Source organism: Erinaceus europaeus, chromosome 1 (genome assembly GCF_950295315.1).
Source record: "Erinaceus europaeus chromosome 1, mEriEur2.1, whole genome shotgun sequence".
In the NCBI taxonomy this organism is placed as follows: Eukaryota; Metazoa; Chordata; class Mammalia; order Eulipotyphla; family Erinaceidae; genus Erinaceus; species Erinaceus europaeus.
In genome coordinates, this window is record NC_080162.1 from 185,266,163 (window position 1) to 185,289,207 (window position 23,045).

The 23,045-nt window shown below is 38.6% G+C and overlaps 1 protein-coding gene across 1 annotated transcript in view; it reads right to left on the bottom strand.

Moving 5' to 3' along the window:
- The window catches only part of C1H8orf34 (chromosome 1 C8orf34 homolog), a 292,718-nt gene that overhangs the window by 43,602 nt on the left and 226,071 nt on the right, over window positions 1-23,045 (bottom strand). The window contains exon 8 of the mRNA XM_007527156.3: window positions 16,199-16,334. Coding sequence (XP_007527218.2) covers window positions 16,199-16,334 — 136 coding nt within the window. The remainder of the gene's footprint in view (window positions 1-16,198; window positions 16,335-23,045) is intronic.

Sequence of the window (23,045 nt, forward strand, 5' to 3'; positions counted from 1 at the left end):
GGTAGAGAATGTTTGCTGGGCTGGGGCTAGCTTTTTGGGTGGGAGAGAGGCGACCAGGAACTCATGGCTGAGCTGGAAACACAGTTCAATCTTTATTGATGAGCGGGAATGCAGTGCAATCAATCTAATCTCTATTCATTAGAAAATCCTGTCCTTTATATCTCCTGAGGCGGAAGTGTCAGGTCAGAAGAGGAAGTAAGTAGGACAGGGGGTGGGGAGAAGGAAAAAGGGTACGCTCAGAAGTTTTAAGCTTGCATCTAACCAGTGGGGATTAAACCAATGCCCTGTAGGCGGTGCAGTTCTCAGGTAAAGCAGTGATTATGTAAATATACCACAGCATTAAGCAATGCAAGCGAACCTAACGTGATGATCAAAACAGAAGGGGGTCTAAGAAGCAGAATTAGAAGCAGACCAACAAATGTTCCATTCTCTGAAGGAAGGCTGAGCAATATACTCTATGCTATACCTGAGGAAGATGGGTCTTGATATTGAGGCAACTTGAAATGTTCCTACTTATGAACACAGAATGTGAGCTCAGATCTACAGGGATGCAGAGGTCACATTGGCTCCTAAGCTGAATATGGGACCCAGATCAAATCAAATCAATGGGTTTACAATCGACAATATTTATACACCTTTCCTATATTTGGGAGCTATTCTCTTCCCTGATCCAGCTTTCTGGTCCTTCTGCCAGCCATGACATCATATCCTCAGACAATAATTAAGATCCACCTGCATATCAGATTTCATGCTCAGGCAAAAAAAAAAAAAAAAAATCTAGTATAGCCACAGGCCCTTTGGAATAAAACTAAAATATTATTAGGAGCTATCTACAAAACAGAGACACCCCCCCACCCCAGCTTCACTTGCACTATTCCAGCCTTTAGGTCCATGATTGTTCAACAATTTGTTTGGCTTTGTATGTTAACTCTCTTTTCAACAACCAGGTTCCAGATGCTAGCAGGATGCCAACCAGACTTCCCTGGACAGACAACCCCACCTATGTGTCCTGGAGCTCTGCTTCCCCATTATGCCTTCTCCCCAGCCATAAAATGTACTCTTTAAAATAGTTGATGTTCAATTTTATATTATGTGGATTTTTCCTTAACTGAAAAAAAACAAGAAGGGATGACTGTTTTCCTAGAAAAACAAGAACTGAGAGGATCCATTGCTAGCAGACCAGTCTTCAAAAAAAAAAAAAAAATTAAAGGAAGCTCTTCAAGCAATAATACTATATCAGACAGAATTTGCATGGCTACACAAAAAATAAACACATACTAGAAGTAAAAGAAACACTTATTTTGTCAAGCTTAAAATTATGAGGGATATGCATTTATATCTATAAATATATTTTATAAAGTCATTATAAAATATATCTTTATCTGTGTTTCTTCCATTTCCAGTAAGTGCTGACACATGTCTTCAATAAAGAGACAGTAAGTATAGGGGCCGGGTGGTGGCACACCAGGTTGAGAACACGTTTGAAAGCTACGTTTGACCCCTGGTCTCCACCTGCAGAGGGAATATTTTGTGAGTGGCGAACCAGTGTTGCAGGTGTATCTCTGTCTCTCTTCCCCTTTGTTACCCCCTTCCCTCTCGATTTCTGGCTGTATCTATCCAATAAATAAATAAATATAATAATAAGAAAAATAATGTTTCCATAAATCTAAGTTGAAGGTGTGCTCAATATAAACATATATGTGATACTCCATGAATTCCTACCAGAAAATCTCTATTTCTCTCTTGTGGAACTTAATCTTTGCATTGTAATCTAATTCTGTCTTTGTGTGATTTAATCTACATTATACTTTCCTGATGAGAGGGCATCATGAATTGTATTGAAATATAAATCTCCCAGGTAAAAGACTCACTACCACTAGAACACCCCACGTGGATATGGCAATGTGCACCGTGCTCTGTATCTCTGGTACTTTGTCTCAGACACACAAATAAATCCACAGTTTGTTAAGAAGAAAGGAAAATCTGGTTAACCTTGTTACAAGTGAATGACAGATTATTAACAAATAGTAATAGGACATTTCTATTTCTCTATAACTGTCTGGAGTGCTCATTTTAAAAATGGTAAATACCTGCTCTTGGCAAGGAGCCCATAAAGTTACTGAAAGCTCAATCCTCTCATTTTGTATAAAGCGGTCCTAATTCTTGGGTCCAGGAGATTATAAAAAGGACTCAAAGTCTAGGCAGTGAAAGCAAAATGGTATAGAAAATGAATTATACTTCTTTAGTCTAGACTCAATAATGAATGATATCTGGTAAATTCATCAGTTTCCCACTCTGGGACTTTTATAGTTAGGATTTAGTGAAAGCCATGACTATAAACATAGATGTCTCAGCTCAGGCTACTATAACAAAATACTATAAACTGGGTATTTAAAATGTAGGTGTTTATTTCTGGAAGCTAGGAAGTTCTTGAAGCTAAGAAATTCAACATCTGGAGTTAAGAAATTCCAGTTTTGGAAGCTAGGAAATTCTACATCAAAGTGTAACCGATTTATTGATAGTTTTTGTTGGGGGCTCTCTCTTCCTTGCAGGCAAACAATTGCCATCTCATTGTGTGTTCTTCTGACGATTTTACATACATTCCTCAAGAGAGCTCCCCTGCATTTTCTTCCTCTTAGAAGGGCACTAATCCTGTCATGAGAGCACACTCACGTGACTTCATCCAAACCAAAATACCTATCTAAGGTCCTCCCTTCAAATACTAACACACTGAAGGGTTAAGGCTTCAACATATGAACTGGCAAGAGGGGCACAAAGAGAATACCAGGCACAGATGCCATGAGGCATTGATATCTGGGAGTAGGTCGGCTGTAAAAAAAAAGTCTAAAGCAACTGTTTACTGATAGTGACACAAGCAGATGTGAAGGAGTCAGAAGAGTCCTGGTGGCCTCAGCATTGCTGTCAGGCAGTTAGTAAAATTGATGTATCACCAATAGTCATCAGCAATGTGTCTGATGAATGACTAGCATTTCTTTGCAAATGTCCTTTATCTTTGACCTCTATTAGCTAGTGTAAATTCAACTGAAATTTTAATCCTTGGGAGCACAGAAGTCCCTGACTAGCACAGTTAGTGACAACAGAAAAAAAAACAAAAAACTAGATAACTTGAAAACTGATCAAAACTTAAAAATCTGAGGTTTCAGAATATACTTTTGAGACTACCCATCACTTGGGAGCCTAGTCAGAGAATCCTTGGATTCCCACAAAAATATAATGGGTAAGCGCAGGTGGCGCAAGGCACAAGGACCGGCATAAGGATCCCGGTTCGAACCCCGGCTCCCCACCTGCAGGGGAGTCACTTCACAGGCAGTGAAGCAGGTCTGCAGGTGTCTATCTTTCTCTCCTCCTCTCTGTCTTCCCCTCCCTCTCTCCATTTCTCTCTGTCCTATCCAACAACGACAACAACAATAATAACTACAACAATAAAACAACAAGGGCAACAAAAGGGAATAAATAAATAAAATAAATATTAAAAAAAAAATATATATATATATATAATGGGCCTAGACCTCTAAGATATCCCTCTCTCCACCATCACTGGTCATTTCCTCAGGAACATCATCATAAGCTCTATTGGGGTCCTTCCCAGGACTTTGCCTTCACCTTAAAGCAGCAAACAGGGTGGGGGAGAGGGACTGCCCTGATCTCTGAAGGGAGACTGAATCATCCTGCCCTGCCACTCAAGGAAGACTGATCCTGAAATGAGAGCAGTCTGCAATGCTCCCTGCTATGACCATGAGCTGGGAGCTCAGACCAATAGAGACTTAGAGGTTACACAGGCTCTGGTGCTAAATGTGTGTGTGTGTGTGTGTGTGTGTGTGTGTGTGTGTGTGTGTGTGTGTGTGTGTGTGTGTGTGTCTTGGGCTTGGGTCAGATGACTAGGATAAACTAGGGTAAAGTTGATTTTTCTTCCGTAGATTTTTTTTCCCTCTAATCCAACTGTCTAATCCTTTTCTCTACTCTGACACCATCTTCTCAGACAATATTTTTGTTCAATTCCAAGTTAACTATCAAACTCAAGCAAAAACTACAATAGTCGTGGGCCCCTAAGAGGATGACTAAAATGAATTCCCTAGCTTCCTTTCACCCTAAGAGCCCTGTTCTCATCTGTTCTATTCCTACCTTTTGTTTCCTTTTCATTAATCATTTCATCCTGTTTTATATCTTGCAACCTTTCAGCCACCAAGTTGCATGATTTCATCCTGACTTCCTATGCAGACATCCTCACCAAATATGTCCTGGGATCTCACTTCTCCAGAGCCCTAACCCATTAGGGAAAGACAGAGACAGGCTAGGAGTATGAATCAACCTGGTAACAACCATGTCCAGTGGAGAAGGAATCACAGAAGCAAGACCTCTGTCCTTCTGCATTCCCAAAATAATTTTGATCCATACTCCCACTGGGGGAGAACTCATAGGGGGAAGATGACCAGAGGCCTCTGCACTCCAACTCCATCAGGACCCAGAGAGAGAAGAGGTAAAAAGGAAGCACCAATAATAGGTGTAGGTGTGACTTGGAAAGGAAGAGAAGACAAGACCATGAGTTGGGGGGAGGACAAATATATACAAATATAGACAGATAGTTGTAGAAATAGTAGTTAACCCACATCTACAACCTTGAGAGAACTACTGTTGCTTCCAATGGAGTGAATGGGGATACAGAACTCTGGTGACAGGGACGGTGTGGAATTATACCCATGATATCATATAATTTTGTGAATATCAAATGCCTAATAAAGTTAAAATATAAAAATAATACATCTATGAAGAGAGAAGTGATGGGAAAAGAAAGAAAATTTATAATAAAAGTACTTTTATGTTATTCCAAACCAACTGAAACTACCTGTCATATTTTATTCTTTATACCCTCATGCCTTTTGCTTAAATCACTATGTTGGGGAAAATAAAGCTTTACAAGACAGTTGCTATCATATCAACAGAGTTTCTTTTTTTTAATATTTTTAATATTTATTTATTTTCCCTTTCATCGCCCTTGTTGTTTAACATTGTTGTGGTTATTGATGTCATTGTTGTTGGATAGGACAGAGAGAAATGGAGAGAGGAGGGATAGACAGAGAGGGGGAGAGAAAGACAGACACCTGCAGACCTGCTTCACTGCTTGTGAAGCAACTTCCCTGCAGGTGGGGAATCAGGGGCTTGAACCAAGATCCTTACCTTGGTCCTTGCCCTTTGCACCATGATCACTTAACCCTCTGCGCCACCGCCCGACTGACTCTCAATCAATAGAGTTTCTTATCTCCCCTCAAACTGTCACGTGGGATGGCTGCTACCTATCACAGGTGAGTGGGAAGGTCTTATTCCCCTCCCTATAGCACAGACTTTCCTATTCTCTCCAAGGGTCTGTTCCATCAAATCTTTTTTGTAAGATTTTATCTATCAGTGAGAGAGACAGAGAACCAGAGTTATACCTGATATATATGGCTCTTGGCATTCACACCACTACATGCAGTCTCCCTTCCCATATGCAGCACTGAGTGGCCCTGCTCCCACCTTGCTCACTTCAGATTCATTAGCTCTGATGCCCCAGACTACAGCTAGGGTATTATGTTATAGAACTTCAATTTAATACCTATTTATTTTTTGGGGGGGGGAGTGACTCCCCTAGATCTCTAATGTAGATTCAACTTCTACTGAAATACATTAGGTTTTCTTTATCATAACATAGAATTTAAGTAGAGACTCTATTCTTGAAACTGTGTTAACTTCTAAATTGCACTATATAATACCATGGACAGACATTCTTGCCCCTCCCAACCTCCATTACAAAAAGGGCACATTTAGTGTGGGGAAGGGGACCTAGTCATTTCCAAAATTATTCAGAGATTAAATTACAGCTCTAACCCTGGCCAGAGAGCAAGAAAAACTAGTGTGTGTGTTTAAGCCTCCCTGTCCATGAATCACAAAAGAATTTCTGAAGAAATGGGTATTGGAAAGGCTCTTACATCAATCTTTAAGTAAAACAAAGTCTATAAAACTAATATTAAAAACTGAGATGAAGAAATAGCACATTTTGACTGGCACTTGTTGTTCTCATTTCTTCATTTAGATTCTAAAACCACAAATCTACATCTCCAAGAGTATAGACTTTTCCCAGGAGAAAGAAAAAAAGGCAAATAAAACTGCAAGTCTGGCATAATCTAGACATTTCACTTTACCAGGCTTTCTTTTTCCCATAGCACTGTCTCCGTCTGACATTTTGGGTCCACTTAACCCTTTGCATATCTTTTTCGAGTAAGAATATCAATTCCTAGGGCCTGGAGATGTTAATTTTATGTTGTTTTCGACGGGTTATGTTGTTTTCGCCCGGCTAGCTTCACGGGCGGGTAACAGACGACCAGGGACTCATGGTTGAGCTGTAGGCAGTATCTCTTTATTCATGCAGGATGCAGCACAATCTAAGACGAGCTAAGCTAAACCCAAGTACTCTAAAACTCACAATGCTGTCTTTATATATACTTGCCAAGTAGGGTGGAAACAGGATGTGACATAGAGAGGGTGGAGAGAAAAGTGACTGGTGAAAATCAGTGTGACAAGGAGGGGGCAGAGCAGGCGAGAATCCTATCACTGAACCACCAATGCCCTGGAGTGCTTTATGTAAATGTAAAAGTGATTTATGTAAATAGACCAAAGCTTTGAATGGGATTAAATCTATCCCTATATAGGCATATGGTTAAACAGAAGCCAGGGGGAGCTAGCATACTATCCAACAATTTTATGTCATCTTTAAAAAGGTTTATTTATTTTTATTTTGTTTGTTTACTTATTATTGGATAGAGACCAGGAAACATTGAGAGGGGAGGGGAAGACAGAGAGGGAGACAGAGAGACACCTGCAGCCTTACATCACACTCCTGAAGCTTTCCCCCTTGCAGGTGGGGACCAGGGGCTTGAACCTGGGTCTTTGAGCACTGTAATGTGAGCACTTAAACAGGTATGCCACCACCTGGCCCCCTAAGATGTTAACTTTTATATCTAAAGTTTATCTATAGGACTTAAAACAGTGTGTGTTCCATAAATATGTTTTGGCCCAGATTAAATCAATCTTTCGCTTTGACTTCACTCTCTCTCACCCTCACTCAGTGTCAATCCCAGGGTTTTACTTCTCTACCTGTTAGGCTCATTCCCACCCCCAGAGACAGGGTGGGGAGTGAGTGAAGTGCAGACTTGGTGGAGGGGGGCTCGAGAGCACAGCATTAACACTTCCTTCAATCTGATGGGGACATGGATTAACCTGGGTTGAATGCCCAGCAAAGTAGCACACTACCCAAGTTAAGGTATTTGGGCAGACCTATTTATGTCTCTTAAAACTAGGCATCGATGGCACATATATTTACATACTCATATATTTACACTTACATATATGGAATCATCTAAGAGTAGGAAGTTGATTTTTTTTAATTAACTTTAAACAGGAGTTCTTTCTCTTTTTTGTTTCCACTATTTTACTTTTCTATTTTGATCATGTTTCCTTCCAATGGGAATTTGCTGAAATTTAAAAAAGGGGGGGGGGAAAACATTGGAAAATGAAACAGGATATGTTTGTATGATTAACCGTATAGATTTTCTCAGATCATGTAGCACCTCCTAATATAGACAATTAGAAATCAATTCACATTTATAAAGTTTAGTATCTTTTGAATAGTTGCCATCAGCAGTGATCATACCTGTCTTATCAAGGGCATGTACAACTAAACTTGGTATTTTTGAACAATGGCATTTAAGAGAAATGACTGATCACTTTTGATATAATGACTGGAGAACAGTCTGTTAAAAAGAAATGCAGGCTGTTTGGAAACAAGTTTGTCCTTAGACTCTCATGCCATGTTTTCTAAGCCAATATAACTGAATATTCTCTGTAATCCAATTTCATTTAAAATGGCTTTCAACTCCCCTCTCTTGTGCACTATTGTTGTTGGGCATGAATAAATGCAAATAACTGCACCATCTAAAAAAAAAAATAGCTTCTTACCACCCAGAATGCCTTGGCAGGAGGCCACAGAAACACAATCTAACTCCCAGGAATGGCTACAGATAGCCAGAACAGATGGGTGGTCTTTACAGAAAGATGGCTTATAAACTTCACTGAAATAGTGATTTGGTGTCTTGGTATCAGCGTGTGTTTACTTGTTAGTATCTTAACTGTTCTCTTAACCTAAAAGTTCAGATCATTTGATACAGAGATTTAACATGAAACTCCTAATTTTGCAAACCACTACTTTTAATACCATAAAAGTTTAACTGATGATTATTGGCAATGTGCATTATTGACTGACTACCACTTTAACATTTTAACTTATATAACTTTCTGTGATTATGGCAACAAATAAAACCTGTCTTCCCTGTAAGTTTCAAGATCTATAGCCCTCTCAACCATCTTTGCAGGTTATCTTGAGGTGAACTGTGTTCCATTTCACAGAGTAGAGAATAAGATTTTCTGAACAGTTGCATAAACATTTTCTCAAGATGGCACACCAGTTATTTTAGAATACGGTTGTTAACTTCCCTTTGTCAGACTTCAAAGAAGGCTATCTTCCTCTTCTGTCTTTTCTATGAAGATTTGAAAGGCATTGGTAAATTCATGATATAATTTGGCTTAAATTATTATTATTGTTTAATCCATTGGCACTATAGTGTTTCCAATCTAGCAATCTTAGAATTAAATCTAGGTCAAGATCCAATACCAAGATCTTCTCTATGAAACTTTTATGAGCTCTTTTGTGATATTTCCAAGTTGGGAACCACTTCCCATAAAGAGAGCTCTACAAATGGACATAGTTTTTCAAAGGAAGCAATCACTTTCTATAGTCTGCAACTGTATGTTTCCAACCATCTCATCCTGAATCCTGAGAATTACCTGGAACTCCAAGGACCTCTTACATTCTCTAAGCATAATAACTAATCCAGTAGTGTTTTAAAATACATGTGGGCACACAAAATACCTGGTCTACCAACAGTTCTCCAGCATATGGTTTTGGCTTCAGTCTCTCAGCCCTGGTTTCAAAATTATAAATGTCAGAGTCAGGTGGCAGTGCAACTGGTTGCACCTGTTACAATGCTCAAGGGTCTGGGTTCCAGGCTTCAGTCCCCACCTGCAGGAAGAAATCTTCGGCTTGCAACTAGGATAAGGAAGATTTTCTTTCACTAGAAAACTCAGTTAAGGCCAGTGAAATAGCTCATGAGGATAATGTGCAGCTTTGCATTGTATATGGCCCAGGTTTGAGCCTAGTTGCCACCACATTGAAGAAACCTTCAGTGCTGTGGTCTCTTTCAGACTTTCTCTGTGAGCTTCTCTGTCTCTATAAACAAAGAAACAGGGAGGGGGTAGATAGCATAATGGCTATGCAAAGAGACTTTCATGCCTGAGGCTCTGAAGTCCTGGATTCAGTCCCCCGCACCACCAAAAGCCAGAGCTGTGCAGTGCTTTGGCATATCTCTCTCTGCATCTCTCAAAAATAAAACAAATAAAATACTTTAAAAAGAAAATTGATATATATATACAAAAACCTCCAGTCGGGGCTGGGTGGTGGCTCACCTGGCTGAGCGCACATGTCAAAATGTTCAAGGACCGGGGGTCGGGCGGTGGCGCAGTGGGTTAAGCGCATGTGGCGCAAAGCGCAGGGACCGGCGTAAGGATCCCGGTTCGAGCCTCCGGCCCCCCACCGGCAGGGGAGTCGCTTCACAGGCGGTGAAGCAGGTCTGCAGGTGTCTATCTTTCTCTCCCCTTCTCTGTCTTCCCCTCCTCTCTCCATTTCTCTCTGTCCTATCCAACAACGAATTGCGTCAACAAGGGCAATAATAATAACCACAACGAAGCTACAACAAGGGCAACAAAAGGGGGGAAAAAATGGCCTCCAGGAGCGGTGGATTCATGGTGCAGGCACCGAGCCCAGCAATAACCCTGGAGGAGGGAAAAAAAAAATGTTCAAGGACCTCAGTTCAAGCTCCTGGCCCCTACCTGCAGAAGGAAAGCTTTGCAAGTGGTGAAGCAGGGCTGCAGGTGTCTCTCTGTCTCTCTCCCTCAGTCATAGAAGCCACTCTAAAATCAATAGGTTAGTATCTTCTCCACACTTCTCTGAATCACCATAGCTCCCTTTTATTTGGAAAGTACAGCACTGTCTTACTTTCCATCAAAACAATCATGATGGGGCCAGAGAGATAGCTCATGGGTAGGGTACTTGCGCTGCCATGCACACAGCCCAGGTTCGAGCCCCAGCACCACAAGGGAGGATTCGATGTCAAAGGAGGAACATTTGGTACAGTGGTGTCTCTCCTCTCTGTGTCTCTATATAAATGAAGAGAAGTAGCCCAGGGCATTAAAAATATGTATATATGCCCAAGTTCCAGGACAATAAATAAATAATAAATCAGTGTCAGGGGGATGACTCATGAAATAGAGTGCACATATTACCATGTGTGAGTACCCAGGTTCAAGACTTTGGTCACTACATGGGAGTGTCTACATTGGGAAGCTTCAAGAGTGGTGGAGCAGGTCTGTGGTGTCTCGCCTCTCTCTCATACCTTCTATCAAAAATTTTTTTTAAAAAGACTGCTCAGCTCTAGGATTTGGTGATGAAGCAGTTAGACTAGTAAGGAGGGAATGCCCATCTCCACTGCCATACATACACAATACCAGAAGAATTCCTTGAACACTAGACTAACTATTTCCTTAATATCCAAATAGAAAACAAGGAGTGGAAAAAATGAACTAGCAACAAGGTGATAAATGTCTACCATACAACCCTCATCAAATGTCTACCACACAACCCTCATCATGACAGTACCATAATAAAATCTCCACACGGGTTAGGAGGGTTCCCATGATGCACCTCATGCTAGGACAGTTCCAAAATGAACATAGATGGTCAAATACATAAATAAACAAAAGGACCTCAAATTCCAGGAAAATAACTTCCCCAGAAAATCACTTTCTGGTATAGTTCCCTGGTGAGTAAAAGTTTTTTTTTTTTGCTTTTCCAGAGAAAACTTCTGCTGTTCCAGGCAGATCCAAGATAAGCTGAACCCTTGAAACTAGCAATAAGTAATTCATCCTGGAATCCACCTACACTCCCTTAGGAGGAGTGTGTGTACTTTTTTTTTTCCTCTCTCTCTCTCTTCCAGTAAATTTGATCTTTCAGCTACTGGTGCCTTTGTCCCTGAATTCTTTCTGAACTCTCACAAGAATCTATACTCTTATTCAAGGTGCATTTACTCTTGACTTCCTGGACCTACTCTATATGAGCTTTTCATGTCAGTCAACACATTTCTTTTTTTTATTATTATTTTTTAAATGTTTATTTACATGTTTTTTCCTTTATTTTCCTTTGTTGTTTTTTTATTGTTGTCATAGTTATTATTGTTGTTGATGTCATTGTTAGATAGGATAGAGAGAAATGAACAAAGGAGGGAAAGACAGAGAGGGGGAGAGAAAGATAGACACCTGCAGACCTGCTTCACCGCCTGTGAAGCGACTTCCCTGCAGGCAGGGAGCCGGGGGCTTGATCTGGAATCCTTCAGCCAGTCCTTGCGCTTTGCGCCAGTGCACTTAACCTGCTGCACTACCGCTGACTCCCAGTCAACACATTTCTAACAGTAGTGGTGTTGAGGATTAAATCTGTGACCTTTGGGTCTCTTATTACATGGATTTTTGGTGGTGTTTTGTCAGTATTTGGGCAAACAATTTAATTAAACCATACCTCAGTTTCCTAATCTATAAAGTGAGGATGAGTGGACTTCTGGGAGGCATGGTTATGGACTCACAGAGAACAGCAAAGACTGCCCCCCCAAAACAACAAATACTGACAACCATCAAGTCCACAATCCTCACTAAGTTGCAGCTGAGACATTTGCAGACATTGAGGCCTCAATTGGGTGCTTATGTGCATGGCCAGAGTGAGAGAGGATGAAGAATTGAAGTCAAGCACTTGGAGGCTGGGAGCTCCACAAATGGTGCCATTTTTACCTCTGAACAACAGCAGTGATGGCTGCCCAGGGTGCTGACTGTAAGAGGGAGAGTTTTCTGAGTTTTGGCACATAATCCTGGGGTTACAACATAGTATCAGGGGAATTGCCTGACCAGTCTGGTACATCCCCCCCAAACAAAGACAGGCATACAGAAGGTATTTGAGGCAGCTGACAGCTAAAAGGTAATAGGTGGCAGCTGATGGCCAATGGTATACTGAACCAAGTTTCTTCAAATACAAATGCCACCTAGTAGCAACCCCCTATGGCTTGAACTGAGACTGAAATTCTATAAAGAAGCCATATATAAAGAATACACAGAGGATAAACAGCTCAAGGGAACAAGAGAAAACATAACCTCAACCCCAAAACCCACACAACCAAATAATAACAGCATCAACTTTTGAATCAGCGATAGCCAGCACAATAAATGCACAAATGGCAGAGAAATAGCAAAAACAAACATCAAAACATGGCAACTCAAAAAGAAAGAAATGAAATTGAATTCCAGGAAAATTCAAACATAGAGGGACTATCTGAGAAAGACTAGAAAACTCATTCAGTCTCTCTAAGACTCTAAGCACAATATTGAGAATCATGCTAATAAAAGAATGTCTCATTAAGGAGTTAGGAAGCGCGGGGGGGGGGGGGGGTCAGGTAGTGGTGTTGCTGGTTGAGCACACATGTTACACTGCACAAGGACCTGGGTTCAAGCCTCTGACCCTCACCTACAGGTAAGAAGCTTCATGAGTACTGAGGTGGGTCTGCAGGTGTTGTTTATCTCTTTTCCTCTCTATCTCCCCACTTCCCTCTCAATTTCTGGCTGTCTCTATGCAATAAATAAATAAAGGCAATTAAAATTAAAAAGAGGAAATACAAAAGAAGAACTCCAAACAGAGTTCTCCAAGAAATTAGAAATCATGAAAGAAGAACTTCAATCATAATTCACTAGTCAGTTAGGAAGCACGAAAGAAAAACTTCACATAGAATTTCAGGGTGTGAAAGACATTTTGAATGCACTATAAGTTCAAGTGTTAGGCTTCAAAAGTAGACTCACTCAGACAGAGAAAAGAATATCTAAGCTAGAAGATACAATTAGTCCATTCTTTCAATTTAAAGATGATGGAGATGAAAAAATTAGAAAGAATGAGGTAACCCTCTGAAATAGAAGACTCTATCAAAAGTCCAATGTAAAAGTAAAAGGAATTTCTGATGAGGAGGAGGATAGGATGAAGGGAACAGAAGTCATATTCAGGGACATTATAGCTGAGAATTTTCCTCACCTAGATAATCCTCAAAACATAAAGCAGAACATACACCTTGGTACCTAAATACAAAAAGACCAACACCAAGATATATAGTAAAACTATTAAAACTCAAGGACAAGGAAAGAATATTGCAGGCTGCTAGGGAAAGGAAAGTAGTGATATTCAAAGGTAAAGTTATCAGGCTCTTGTCAGATATGATGGCATGAACAGATGGTTCTCTAAAGAAGAGATACATATGGCACACAGAAATATTCAGAAATGCTCCAGCTCACTCATCATTAGAGAAATGCACATTAAAACCACATTGAGATTCTACCTCACACCTGTGATAATGGTGACATAAATAAGACAAGAGAAGAGAAGTGTTGGGAGCGGATGTATAGAGAGAAGAACCTGCAACACTGCTGGTGGGAATGCAAATTGGTGCAGCCATTATAGAGAACAGTCTAGAGAATCCTTAAACAAATACAAATGAAAATACCTTATGATCCAGCAATTCTACTCCTAGCCATTTACCCAAAAGATATATTAACACTGATTTGAAGGGACAGATGCACCACCAATAGCAAAAACTTGAACAACCAAAATGCCCTTTGACAGATGACTGGATTAAAAGTATGGGACATATACTCAATGGAGTATTAATTAGCAAAAAAAAAAAAAAAAGATATTGTATCCTTTGGGATAAAGGGGATAGAAATGGAGAAGATGATGATCAGTGAAGCAAGTAAGGAGGTGAAGAATGACTACAGAATGGTTTCACTCATATGTGGAATATAGAGAATGGAACTTATGAAAGTGAAATAGAAAAGAATGACAGCCTATACCTAGGGCTGTGGGACAACTATAGAGGTGATGTATGGGAGTGGGGATGGGAATACAGGCCTTTGGTGACAGGAGTGGTGAGGAAAGAAACAACCAATAACAACAACAAAAAAGACTATTCTGTAAACTGTTAACAGTTTAGCAGCTGCTACCATGGTGCCAATCTGACTTCCCTGGGCAGATGACCTCACCACTGTGTCTTAGAACCTCACCTCTACAGAGCGCTGCCCCTACTAAGGAAAGATAGAGACAGGCTAGAAGTATAGATCAACCTGCCAATGTCCATGTCTAGCTGAGAAGCAATTACAGAAGACAGACCTCCACCTTCTGTACCACCTGATGATCCTGGATCCATGCTCCCAGAAGGATAAAAAAAATAGGAAAGCTTCCAACGGAGGGGGTGGGATACGGAACTCTGGTATAAGAACTGTGTGGAACTATATCCCTCTTATCCTGTGGTCTTGTCAATCATTATTGAATAATAAATAAATAAATAAACTTACTATTTAAGAAAAAAAATTCTGTAAACTATTAACCTTTCCATAAGATAAAATAATAAAGAAAGCACAGGAAGTAAAGGTTACCTAGGCTAAACATATGCAAATAAATAAATAAATATAGTTAAAATGATAATAATAAAGTCAACATCTTTATAGAAAATTATAGAAATTGAATGACTCTATATACTCTATGCGTTGAAATACTAGAAAGTGGTATGTGATGCAAATGCAAAGAGAATTTACTATTCTGTCAAATACTTCTTATAAATTCCGTTACAGTTTCACCTTAAATATAAACTATGATCTGTAGTCTAACTATCATTAGGAACTTGAATGGCTGATAATTTAGGACTATGCATATGTTTGGTCCTTTCCCAGTTCAAATCCTCTGTAGCTTAATAAAATGTAACATTTTCACAGGTTATTCATTTTGAAAAACACCTCAGAACCTAATATTCCACAAATGCTCTGAAAGATCAAGCACTGAACTCTTCTGTCAATCTGTAAATGTGCTATAAAATGTATTGTTTTGATCAGCAATAATTTTTCCACAGATGGCCTGCATATTCAGGGTACCGAAATATTATAACATGAGTGCAGATGTTTTCTTCACAACCTTGATAAAAGTCAATTTATCAAAATATTACTAAGCAGAGTTTTTCCATTGTTACCTTCACTGTACTATTACATTTCTCTTAATGGTCCCAAACAATATACTCTGGTTTTTAAGAGTTGACATTTCTATTTTTCTAAATCTATCACAATTACAATAAAATCCCAAAGGTACAAAATGAAGGGAAAGAAACAACAAAATCCTGATCTGATTATCCTCCACTTTTCCTCTCCTTATTTGCAGGCAGTTAATCCCCTCTCAAACAGTTCAATAAAACAGTTGGACTAAAGAAAAGGAGAAAAAACTGGCCAGCCATAGCATTGTTCTAATTAAACTGCACAATTTACATAAGGGTTAGGAGACTTGTTTTTATCATTTAAACAGGCTTAAAAACATCTTTGCAAATGAGATTTAGTTTCTATAAAAGAATGTGTTCTAGTTATTTGGTGAATTTCTGCTAGACTAGCACTGGGGGCAGACTTGGCTGTAATTTAAGTTAATTCTCTGGCCACATCCAGTTTGTGCAAAGATTACTTCCAGTTGCCCAAATTGGAAAGCATCAAATTGATTAAATTCTTTCCAGGAGGTAAACAGGATCAGCAGCAGGTTAAGAAGCCAATAACATCAGCTTTTAAACTGTACCTGGGCAACTTGTTCTTTATGCAGGTGCATTAAAAATGGCTTTGAAACTTTAGAGACCCTTGATATTCCTTTAAAAGGAAACAGAAGGGCAGACAACAAATGAAATTCAGACACTGAAAGACTTAAAATAGTCTCCAACTGTGAAATGAGGGCAATCTAAACTCTCTGATTCATTGTTGGTCCAAGTGGCGCTGGGCACTGGGATAATTTGCAGGAAGAATCCCCTTACCAACACTAACACAAAAGACAACTAAATGGAAATGATTTTCATATCACATCCTTTGCATCAAAATTTTAGAATCTTAAAATCAAAATCATGTTTACATATACTATGTCAACTACTTGTTTTACCTGGCACACCTTGAACAGATGTTCAGTGTGACCTTAGCCTGGGGTTCAGTAGGGTATGTAGCACGACCTTGGTTAAATTTGCTTCCAGAAGATACCAGGGTAGTTACTCCCTCCATTCTTAAATCATCAAGATCTTCTGTAAAAACATAAAAGAATTGCAGAGGGAAAAAATGAAGTATTACCAAATTAAGAAGAAATGTCACTGTTTTAGTCATCAGTCATTAGTTTGCTTGACAAAGCATTATATTTCCTCTTTGCAGAAAATCTTACCTCAAATATCAATTTTTTTCACAGAGTACATCTAGATGGAGAGACAAATTATATAGAAGATTCACAAGAGGGTCTGCGAAACAGCATAATGGTTATGCAAAAGGCTTTCATGCCTGATGCACTGAGGTCCCAGGTTCAATCCCCAGCATTATCGTAACCTAGAGCCAAGTAGTGCTCTGTTCTTTCCACATTCTTTTCTCTCTCTCTCTCTCTCTCTCTCTCTCTCTTTCTCATTAAAGTAAGTTAAACTAGGATAAGAAGGAGGAGGATGATGAGGAGGAAGAGGAAGATACTCTTGTGCCAGGTGGGCTTCCCAATAGACCACCAAGAGACAAGATTGGGTATGCAAGCACAAAGGAGTTTTATTTCTAGCCCAGGCTAGGGTCGAGCCCCATCACAGACACAGACTCAGCTGCTCCAGGTGCCGACGACCCAGACCCCAACTACTGAGCTTCATTTATAGGAATTTCTAAGCACATTGAGCAAGCAGTAATTATTGAGCAAACATCATACAGTTCCCGTCAGGACAGGAGGTTTCTAAAAATTTTCCAACTTCCCATCAGTTTCATGTAAGTTTCAGTAACTACCTGTTTTCCCAAACTTCATTGCTCCGCCTCATTTCCCCAAAACTGTTCCACCTGGTTCCTTTCTTATTCCCGTAAATTGCCATGCTGAGAACAATGTAATGTTAGTTTGGACCTCCATCTTCCAACAGTACGATTCACAAGAGCAAATGGAACTGAATCCCTTTGGGCATCAAGTAGACCATATATGACTTTAGAACAGGAATCCATAACCTATGCTATAGCCATCTATAACAGTCAAACCACAACCTAGGTAGCAATTAGCTCCCCAAATGAATCCAAACTAAGAAACAATGATCCAAAGAGCTGACTGTGTTTTTGAACTGATAAAAGATGTTTTTTATGTTTTTAAATTTATTTATTTCCTTTTGTTGTCTTTGCTGTTTTATTGTTGTAGTTGTTGTTGGATAGGACAGAGAAAAATGGAGAGAGGAGGGGAAGACAGACAGAGGGAAAGAAAGATAGATACCTGCAGACCAGCTTCACCACTTGACTCCCCTGCAGGTGGGGAGCCAGGGCTTGAACCAGGATCCTTATGCCAGTCCTTGTGCTTGCGTCACCAGCACTTAACCCAATGTGCTACTGCCCGACTCCCCTGATAAAAGATTTTTTTCTCTCTTAGTTAGCCTGCCTTCAACTATTACATCCAACATCTCTCCATTCATGGCTTCACTTCATTTCCAACTCAGAACCAACCAAAACTAGCCAAATATGTTCTTCAAATCAATCACACAAGATAAACCTTTCAAGTTAGTTTGCCAGACTCTAGCTTCCCTGAGCCAAGCACTTCCCCATAGAATATACTACATGTCTTCCCGTTTGCTTCTTTTATTGCAAAACTTTCCCACTGCCCTGCTTGACCAATCCCATGGGCATATCAGATAAATACAAATGATGATGTCTTACTCCTTTATGAATAGCCTCTGATTATTCTCATTTTGATGGTCATCATTTATTCCCATAAAGGCAGCCTTCAAAATATCCAAAGATTTGTCAGGCAGAAGAGAATTATCAATGTGGCTACAGTGAAAGCATAGGTCTTTGGATAGGAATGTACCTTTCTGAGTCAACATAACAACCATATAACATTTATAGCTATTTAAAGACATATTCTACAGTTCAGTGTGGGTGATATGAGTTCTCTGTCCCTGAATGTCTTTAAAGCAGTGGCTGAATATTTATAGTAGATGATCTAGAATGTTGAAGAATACTGTACTAAATGATATCTTGGGCTTAATCCAAAGTTAAGCTCTTTTAAACATTCTTATTGCAATTCTATGACAGTATTAGGATATATCTGATGTTAAATGTTATGAGGGGGATTGAATGTTTAAAAGAAGACGGTTTAGGGTTCGGGCGGTGGTGCACCGGGTTAAGCACACAGAGTATGAAGTACAAGGACTCGCACAAGGATCCTGGTTTGAGCCCCAAGCTCCTCCTCTGTAGGGGGGGGGGTCACTTTACAAACAGTGAAGCAGGTCTGCAGGTGTCTATCTTCCTCTCCCCCTCTCTATCTTTCCCTCCCCTCTCAATTTCTCTCTGTCCTAGCCAATAAAACGAAAAAAAAAAAAAAAAGAAAGAAAGCTTCCAGCAGCAATGGATTCCTATTACTGGCATCAAACTCCAGTGATAATCCTGGAGGCAAAAAAAAATAAAAATACTGTTTAAATTAAGCAAATTTGGGGACTATATTGTGATAACTTAGAACTAAAAGAGTTGGTTTCTTAATTAAGAAAAAAAAAAAACTTTATGAGGAGAGACCAGAGCACCATGTGGCCATAAATGTCGCGGGAATTGACTCCGTTGTCCCATGCACACAAAGCATGTGCTCTACCCACGGAGTCACTTCCCAGGACAACACTTCTTCAATTTTATTTTAGAGTGGCAAAGACTGACACATTGTTTATGTAATGAGATAAATATAGAATAATTCTTCATACTGTCATTGTAAAAATAAGTGGTTTATTTTATACTGTGGGTCAAGCATGGTGGTTCCTTCTTCCTTTAACTTTGAGGACATTTTAAGGACCAGAGTCCTCTATAATATATTTGCCTCTGTCCCATCTGTTGACTAATAAAATCAGAGTCAGCATATAAGGCTTCATGATAATTATCTAAGCACTTTCTGTTGCTTTAAATATACACAGAAAGTAATAAGAAGAATTCTACAACAGTAGAACAGAAAAAAAAATGTCTGCTAGAATTCTCCTTTTCCTTGCAAATTAGAGGATATTTAATAAAATGAAGGCTGCCTAGTAAACCCCTCCCCATTTCTGAATTGATGGCCTTTTTTTTTTTTCCCCACCCATAATAGCTATCAGAGTATAGAAGAGAAAGAACACTCTAGAGTAAGAAGCTTCCTGGAATTCATTTGCTCATTCTTTGGTTTTTTTGGAGACTTCCAGCTGCAAACTGAAACTGCATCAGCAACTGCCATGGCAGAGGAAGAGCCAGAAGCAATTGTGACGTCTCTTAGAAATATTAGATTGTGACGTTGCTTAGATTGTGACGTTGCTTAGAAATATTCATCCTTTTCGTTTACCAGTATCTATTCGTTCAAGGAAGATCAGTGAACTACTAATAACTACTGAGTATTTACCAAGTTTAAATGTATCAAACAACTATAAAGAATCTTGACATGGTCTGGGAGGTGGCACAGTAGATAAGGCACTGGACTCTCAAGCATGAGGTCAAAGTTCAATCCCGGCAGCACATGTGCCAGAGTGATGTCTGGTTCTTTCTCTCTCTCTCCTGTCATTTCTCACGAATCAATAAATAAAATCTCTTTAAAAAACAAGAATCTTGAGACTTCGGTCTTGCAAGGATACTAACAGGAAAGGCTTATGAATGCTTTTGTACACTAACACCAAAAGCTTACATCAAACAAGCTATAAAAAAACATATATCTTCCTTATTTACTGTCATAACTTCAGTTGTCTAGAATAATAGCTAGTAGAATAGGCATTTATTGGTATTTGACGGCCACAATACTTTTTTTTTTCTTCAAGCAGTATTTTGAAGAACGGATTTTACTCAAAGCATTTATTAGACATCAGTTTTAAAGGAAAATGTTTTTGCAATTTGATTAATTTGGTTAGTGCTTACTTGATAAGTTGACCTTGGCATGTCACTGGCCTATGGAAAACTTGTTTTTGAAGAAATGCATTCACTGTGTTTGCTATACCTATTTGGATAAGTAGAAACTGGAATCAGAGATGTAGTTGGCAGATGTTTGTTTCAGTAATGTAAAAATACATCTGATGACTAGATTAAGAGAGTAATAGTGACAGAGAGTATATTGGGAGGTTTCAGTGAACAGTTGAATGCAAAAATCTAACAGGTTTTATTCATTATGTTAACACTTTTATGTAATGTAATGTAAATACTACCTCTGCTTTAATACATATGAAAATTGAGTTGTTCCCACACACACACACCAAGATATCTTTATAGATGTCTAGTAGCAGGTTAAGACAATCCTGGGTCTGGTAAGGAAGAAATGTGGAATCAATATATATGGCTGAGAAAAACTGATTAAGTTATGGATCCCCATAGTTCAAATTAATCAGTGACACTTTAGTCTTTTCATATTCAATGCATGAATTACATGAATATTAATAAAAATGATTCTTTTTATCAAAGAAAACACAATGTAGCGATTTATTGTTAAAGGTAGCTATCAAATTATAGTGTAGCTTTTTGTTACAGGTACACCACCAGAAAATGAACTAGTTTGTGACTAATGAGAGATGAGCACTTAATATAAAGAGAAATAACTAAGAATTAATCAAGCAAAGCATTCTTTTAGTTAATTTAAGGAAACAACAACTGCCTGGATAAAATAATCCCACGATTTTCATTTCATTCAAGTGTAATCCATGAAATAATTTACAGCTGCTTAAATAAGACAATGTGGGATATGAGTGAATTTTCACATCTGTTTCTAGGAACTTTAAAACAAAAATTAAAAGCCTTTCCAAACATAAGTCCCTTAACGGTGATCCTGTGATGGGTTACACAAGAATCATATGGTCGTTTTTCCCTGTATTGCAATTGGTTTGCTGATTTACGTCTTTAGGACTGATTTGGTCAAATATTTTAAGCAGATGTTATATATTTTGAGTGAATTGTTAAACATAAAACAAATGTTATAAAAGCATATAAGCAATTAGACAGGTTTAAATAAAATATTTATGGAAGTTTTTTGTTTTTTTTTTTTTGTTATGTGAGACAGCAAAATTTCCTTTATAAAAGGAAGGAGAGACTGGAAAGCAAAGCATAATTCATTTTCCTGGGACTAAGTCTGGTTGAAAGGTGGAAGAGGAATGTTAAGACCATGTTTCTGTTTAGTCTTTCTATAAGCATGCATTTCATAGGACTCTAGTATTCAGTCTCAATTAATTATAGTAATACAATACTTTTAAATCTGTAGAATAAGAAGAAAATTCTGGATAATCAGAAATTGTGGGATATATATATAGTAAGGTAAAATGACTAGACCAGTATAATGTGGAAAGTGTTTTTTCAATTTAAGTCTATAGGTGATATTATCACCTATTGCTCATTGAAAGGAGCAGAAACTGAGATTTTTTTTTTGTTAGCTATTAGTTACTATTTCATTTCTTTGACTATTAATAACCAAACACATAATGACCACAAACATTTGTACAAATGTATACACTGGAATTTGTCAGCTGAAATTGTAATGAATCACAAGGTTTGTGTTATTTGGATCCATTATTATTATTGTGAAGGCTTTTCTGCTAATCAGAAAAATTAAGACATCTGAAAGAGGTTTTCTCCTTTCAATCTGCAAAATAATAATAATAATTGTAATAATAATAGTACACTAATGCTTTTAGCAAATTCCAGTCCAAACCTCACCCAGAATCTAGTTTCTATATTAGAGTACATCTTTTTTTATGTCCAATGCAAATTCAAAACACTATATTATAATAAAAAACAGGGTTTTCCTGAAGTTATGTCACCATTTGAAGGTTTTCATAAAAGGCTTTCATAAGAAACAAAGAAAGGAAGAAAGAAAGAAAGAAAGAAAGAAAGAAAGAAAGAAAGAAAGAGAGAGAGAAAGAGAAAATCGGCCCAGTAGCTCAGTCACAGCACTAGTTGAAATGATGATTCCTTATGACCAACATGGAAAATCTAGAGGTAGTGTCAGGAGACTAATATCAAGAAACAAATCTGAGAGGCACTAAAGGGAGACCATTGACAAGAGATCCACAAAGAGCTTAGAAGTAGAGACCATCTGGAAAATAAATAACTGAGTAAATTAATTAATTAACTAGTTAATTAAAATAAAGGAAGGGAAATAAGCCAGACCAAATGCTCAGAGTGTTGACATGAGCAAATGAGCAAGGTAAAGTTACTATACAGGCAGTCATGGGAACAGTGGATTAACCTAAAGGACTAGGAGTAAGGACATTGTTCATTTCAGTAGGGTGAGAAAAACATGTGCAATTTTGTCAAATAAAAATATCATTGCCAGGGGCCAGGTGGTGGTACACTTGGTTAAACACACACATCACAGTATGCAGAGACCTGGGTTCCAGGCCCCAGTCTTCACCTGTGGGCTAGGGAGATTTTCTGCAGTTCCCACCCTCCCTCTTTTCCTCCACTTTCTCTCTTAAACTTTCTGTCTCTCCAAAACAAACATTTTTAAAAATTCTTTAAAGAAATCATTGCAAAATCTTTCGACACTTTTCAGAAATACATTTATTCGACTTTAACTCTCCTGACATATATATTTTGACTAAAATACTCAAGCAGTTTTTCTCTCTCCTTTTATTTCTTTTCTTTTTTCTTTTTTTTCCAACCAGATCACGGTTTAGCTCTGGTTTATGGTGGTGTGGGGGATTAAACCTGGGACTTTGAAGCCTCAAGCATGACAGTCTCTTTGCATAACCTTTATGCTATCCACCCCCCACCCAGAGTTTCTCTCTCATGTTGAGAAAGTATATCTCATACCAATGACTTAG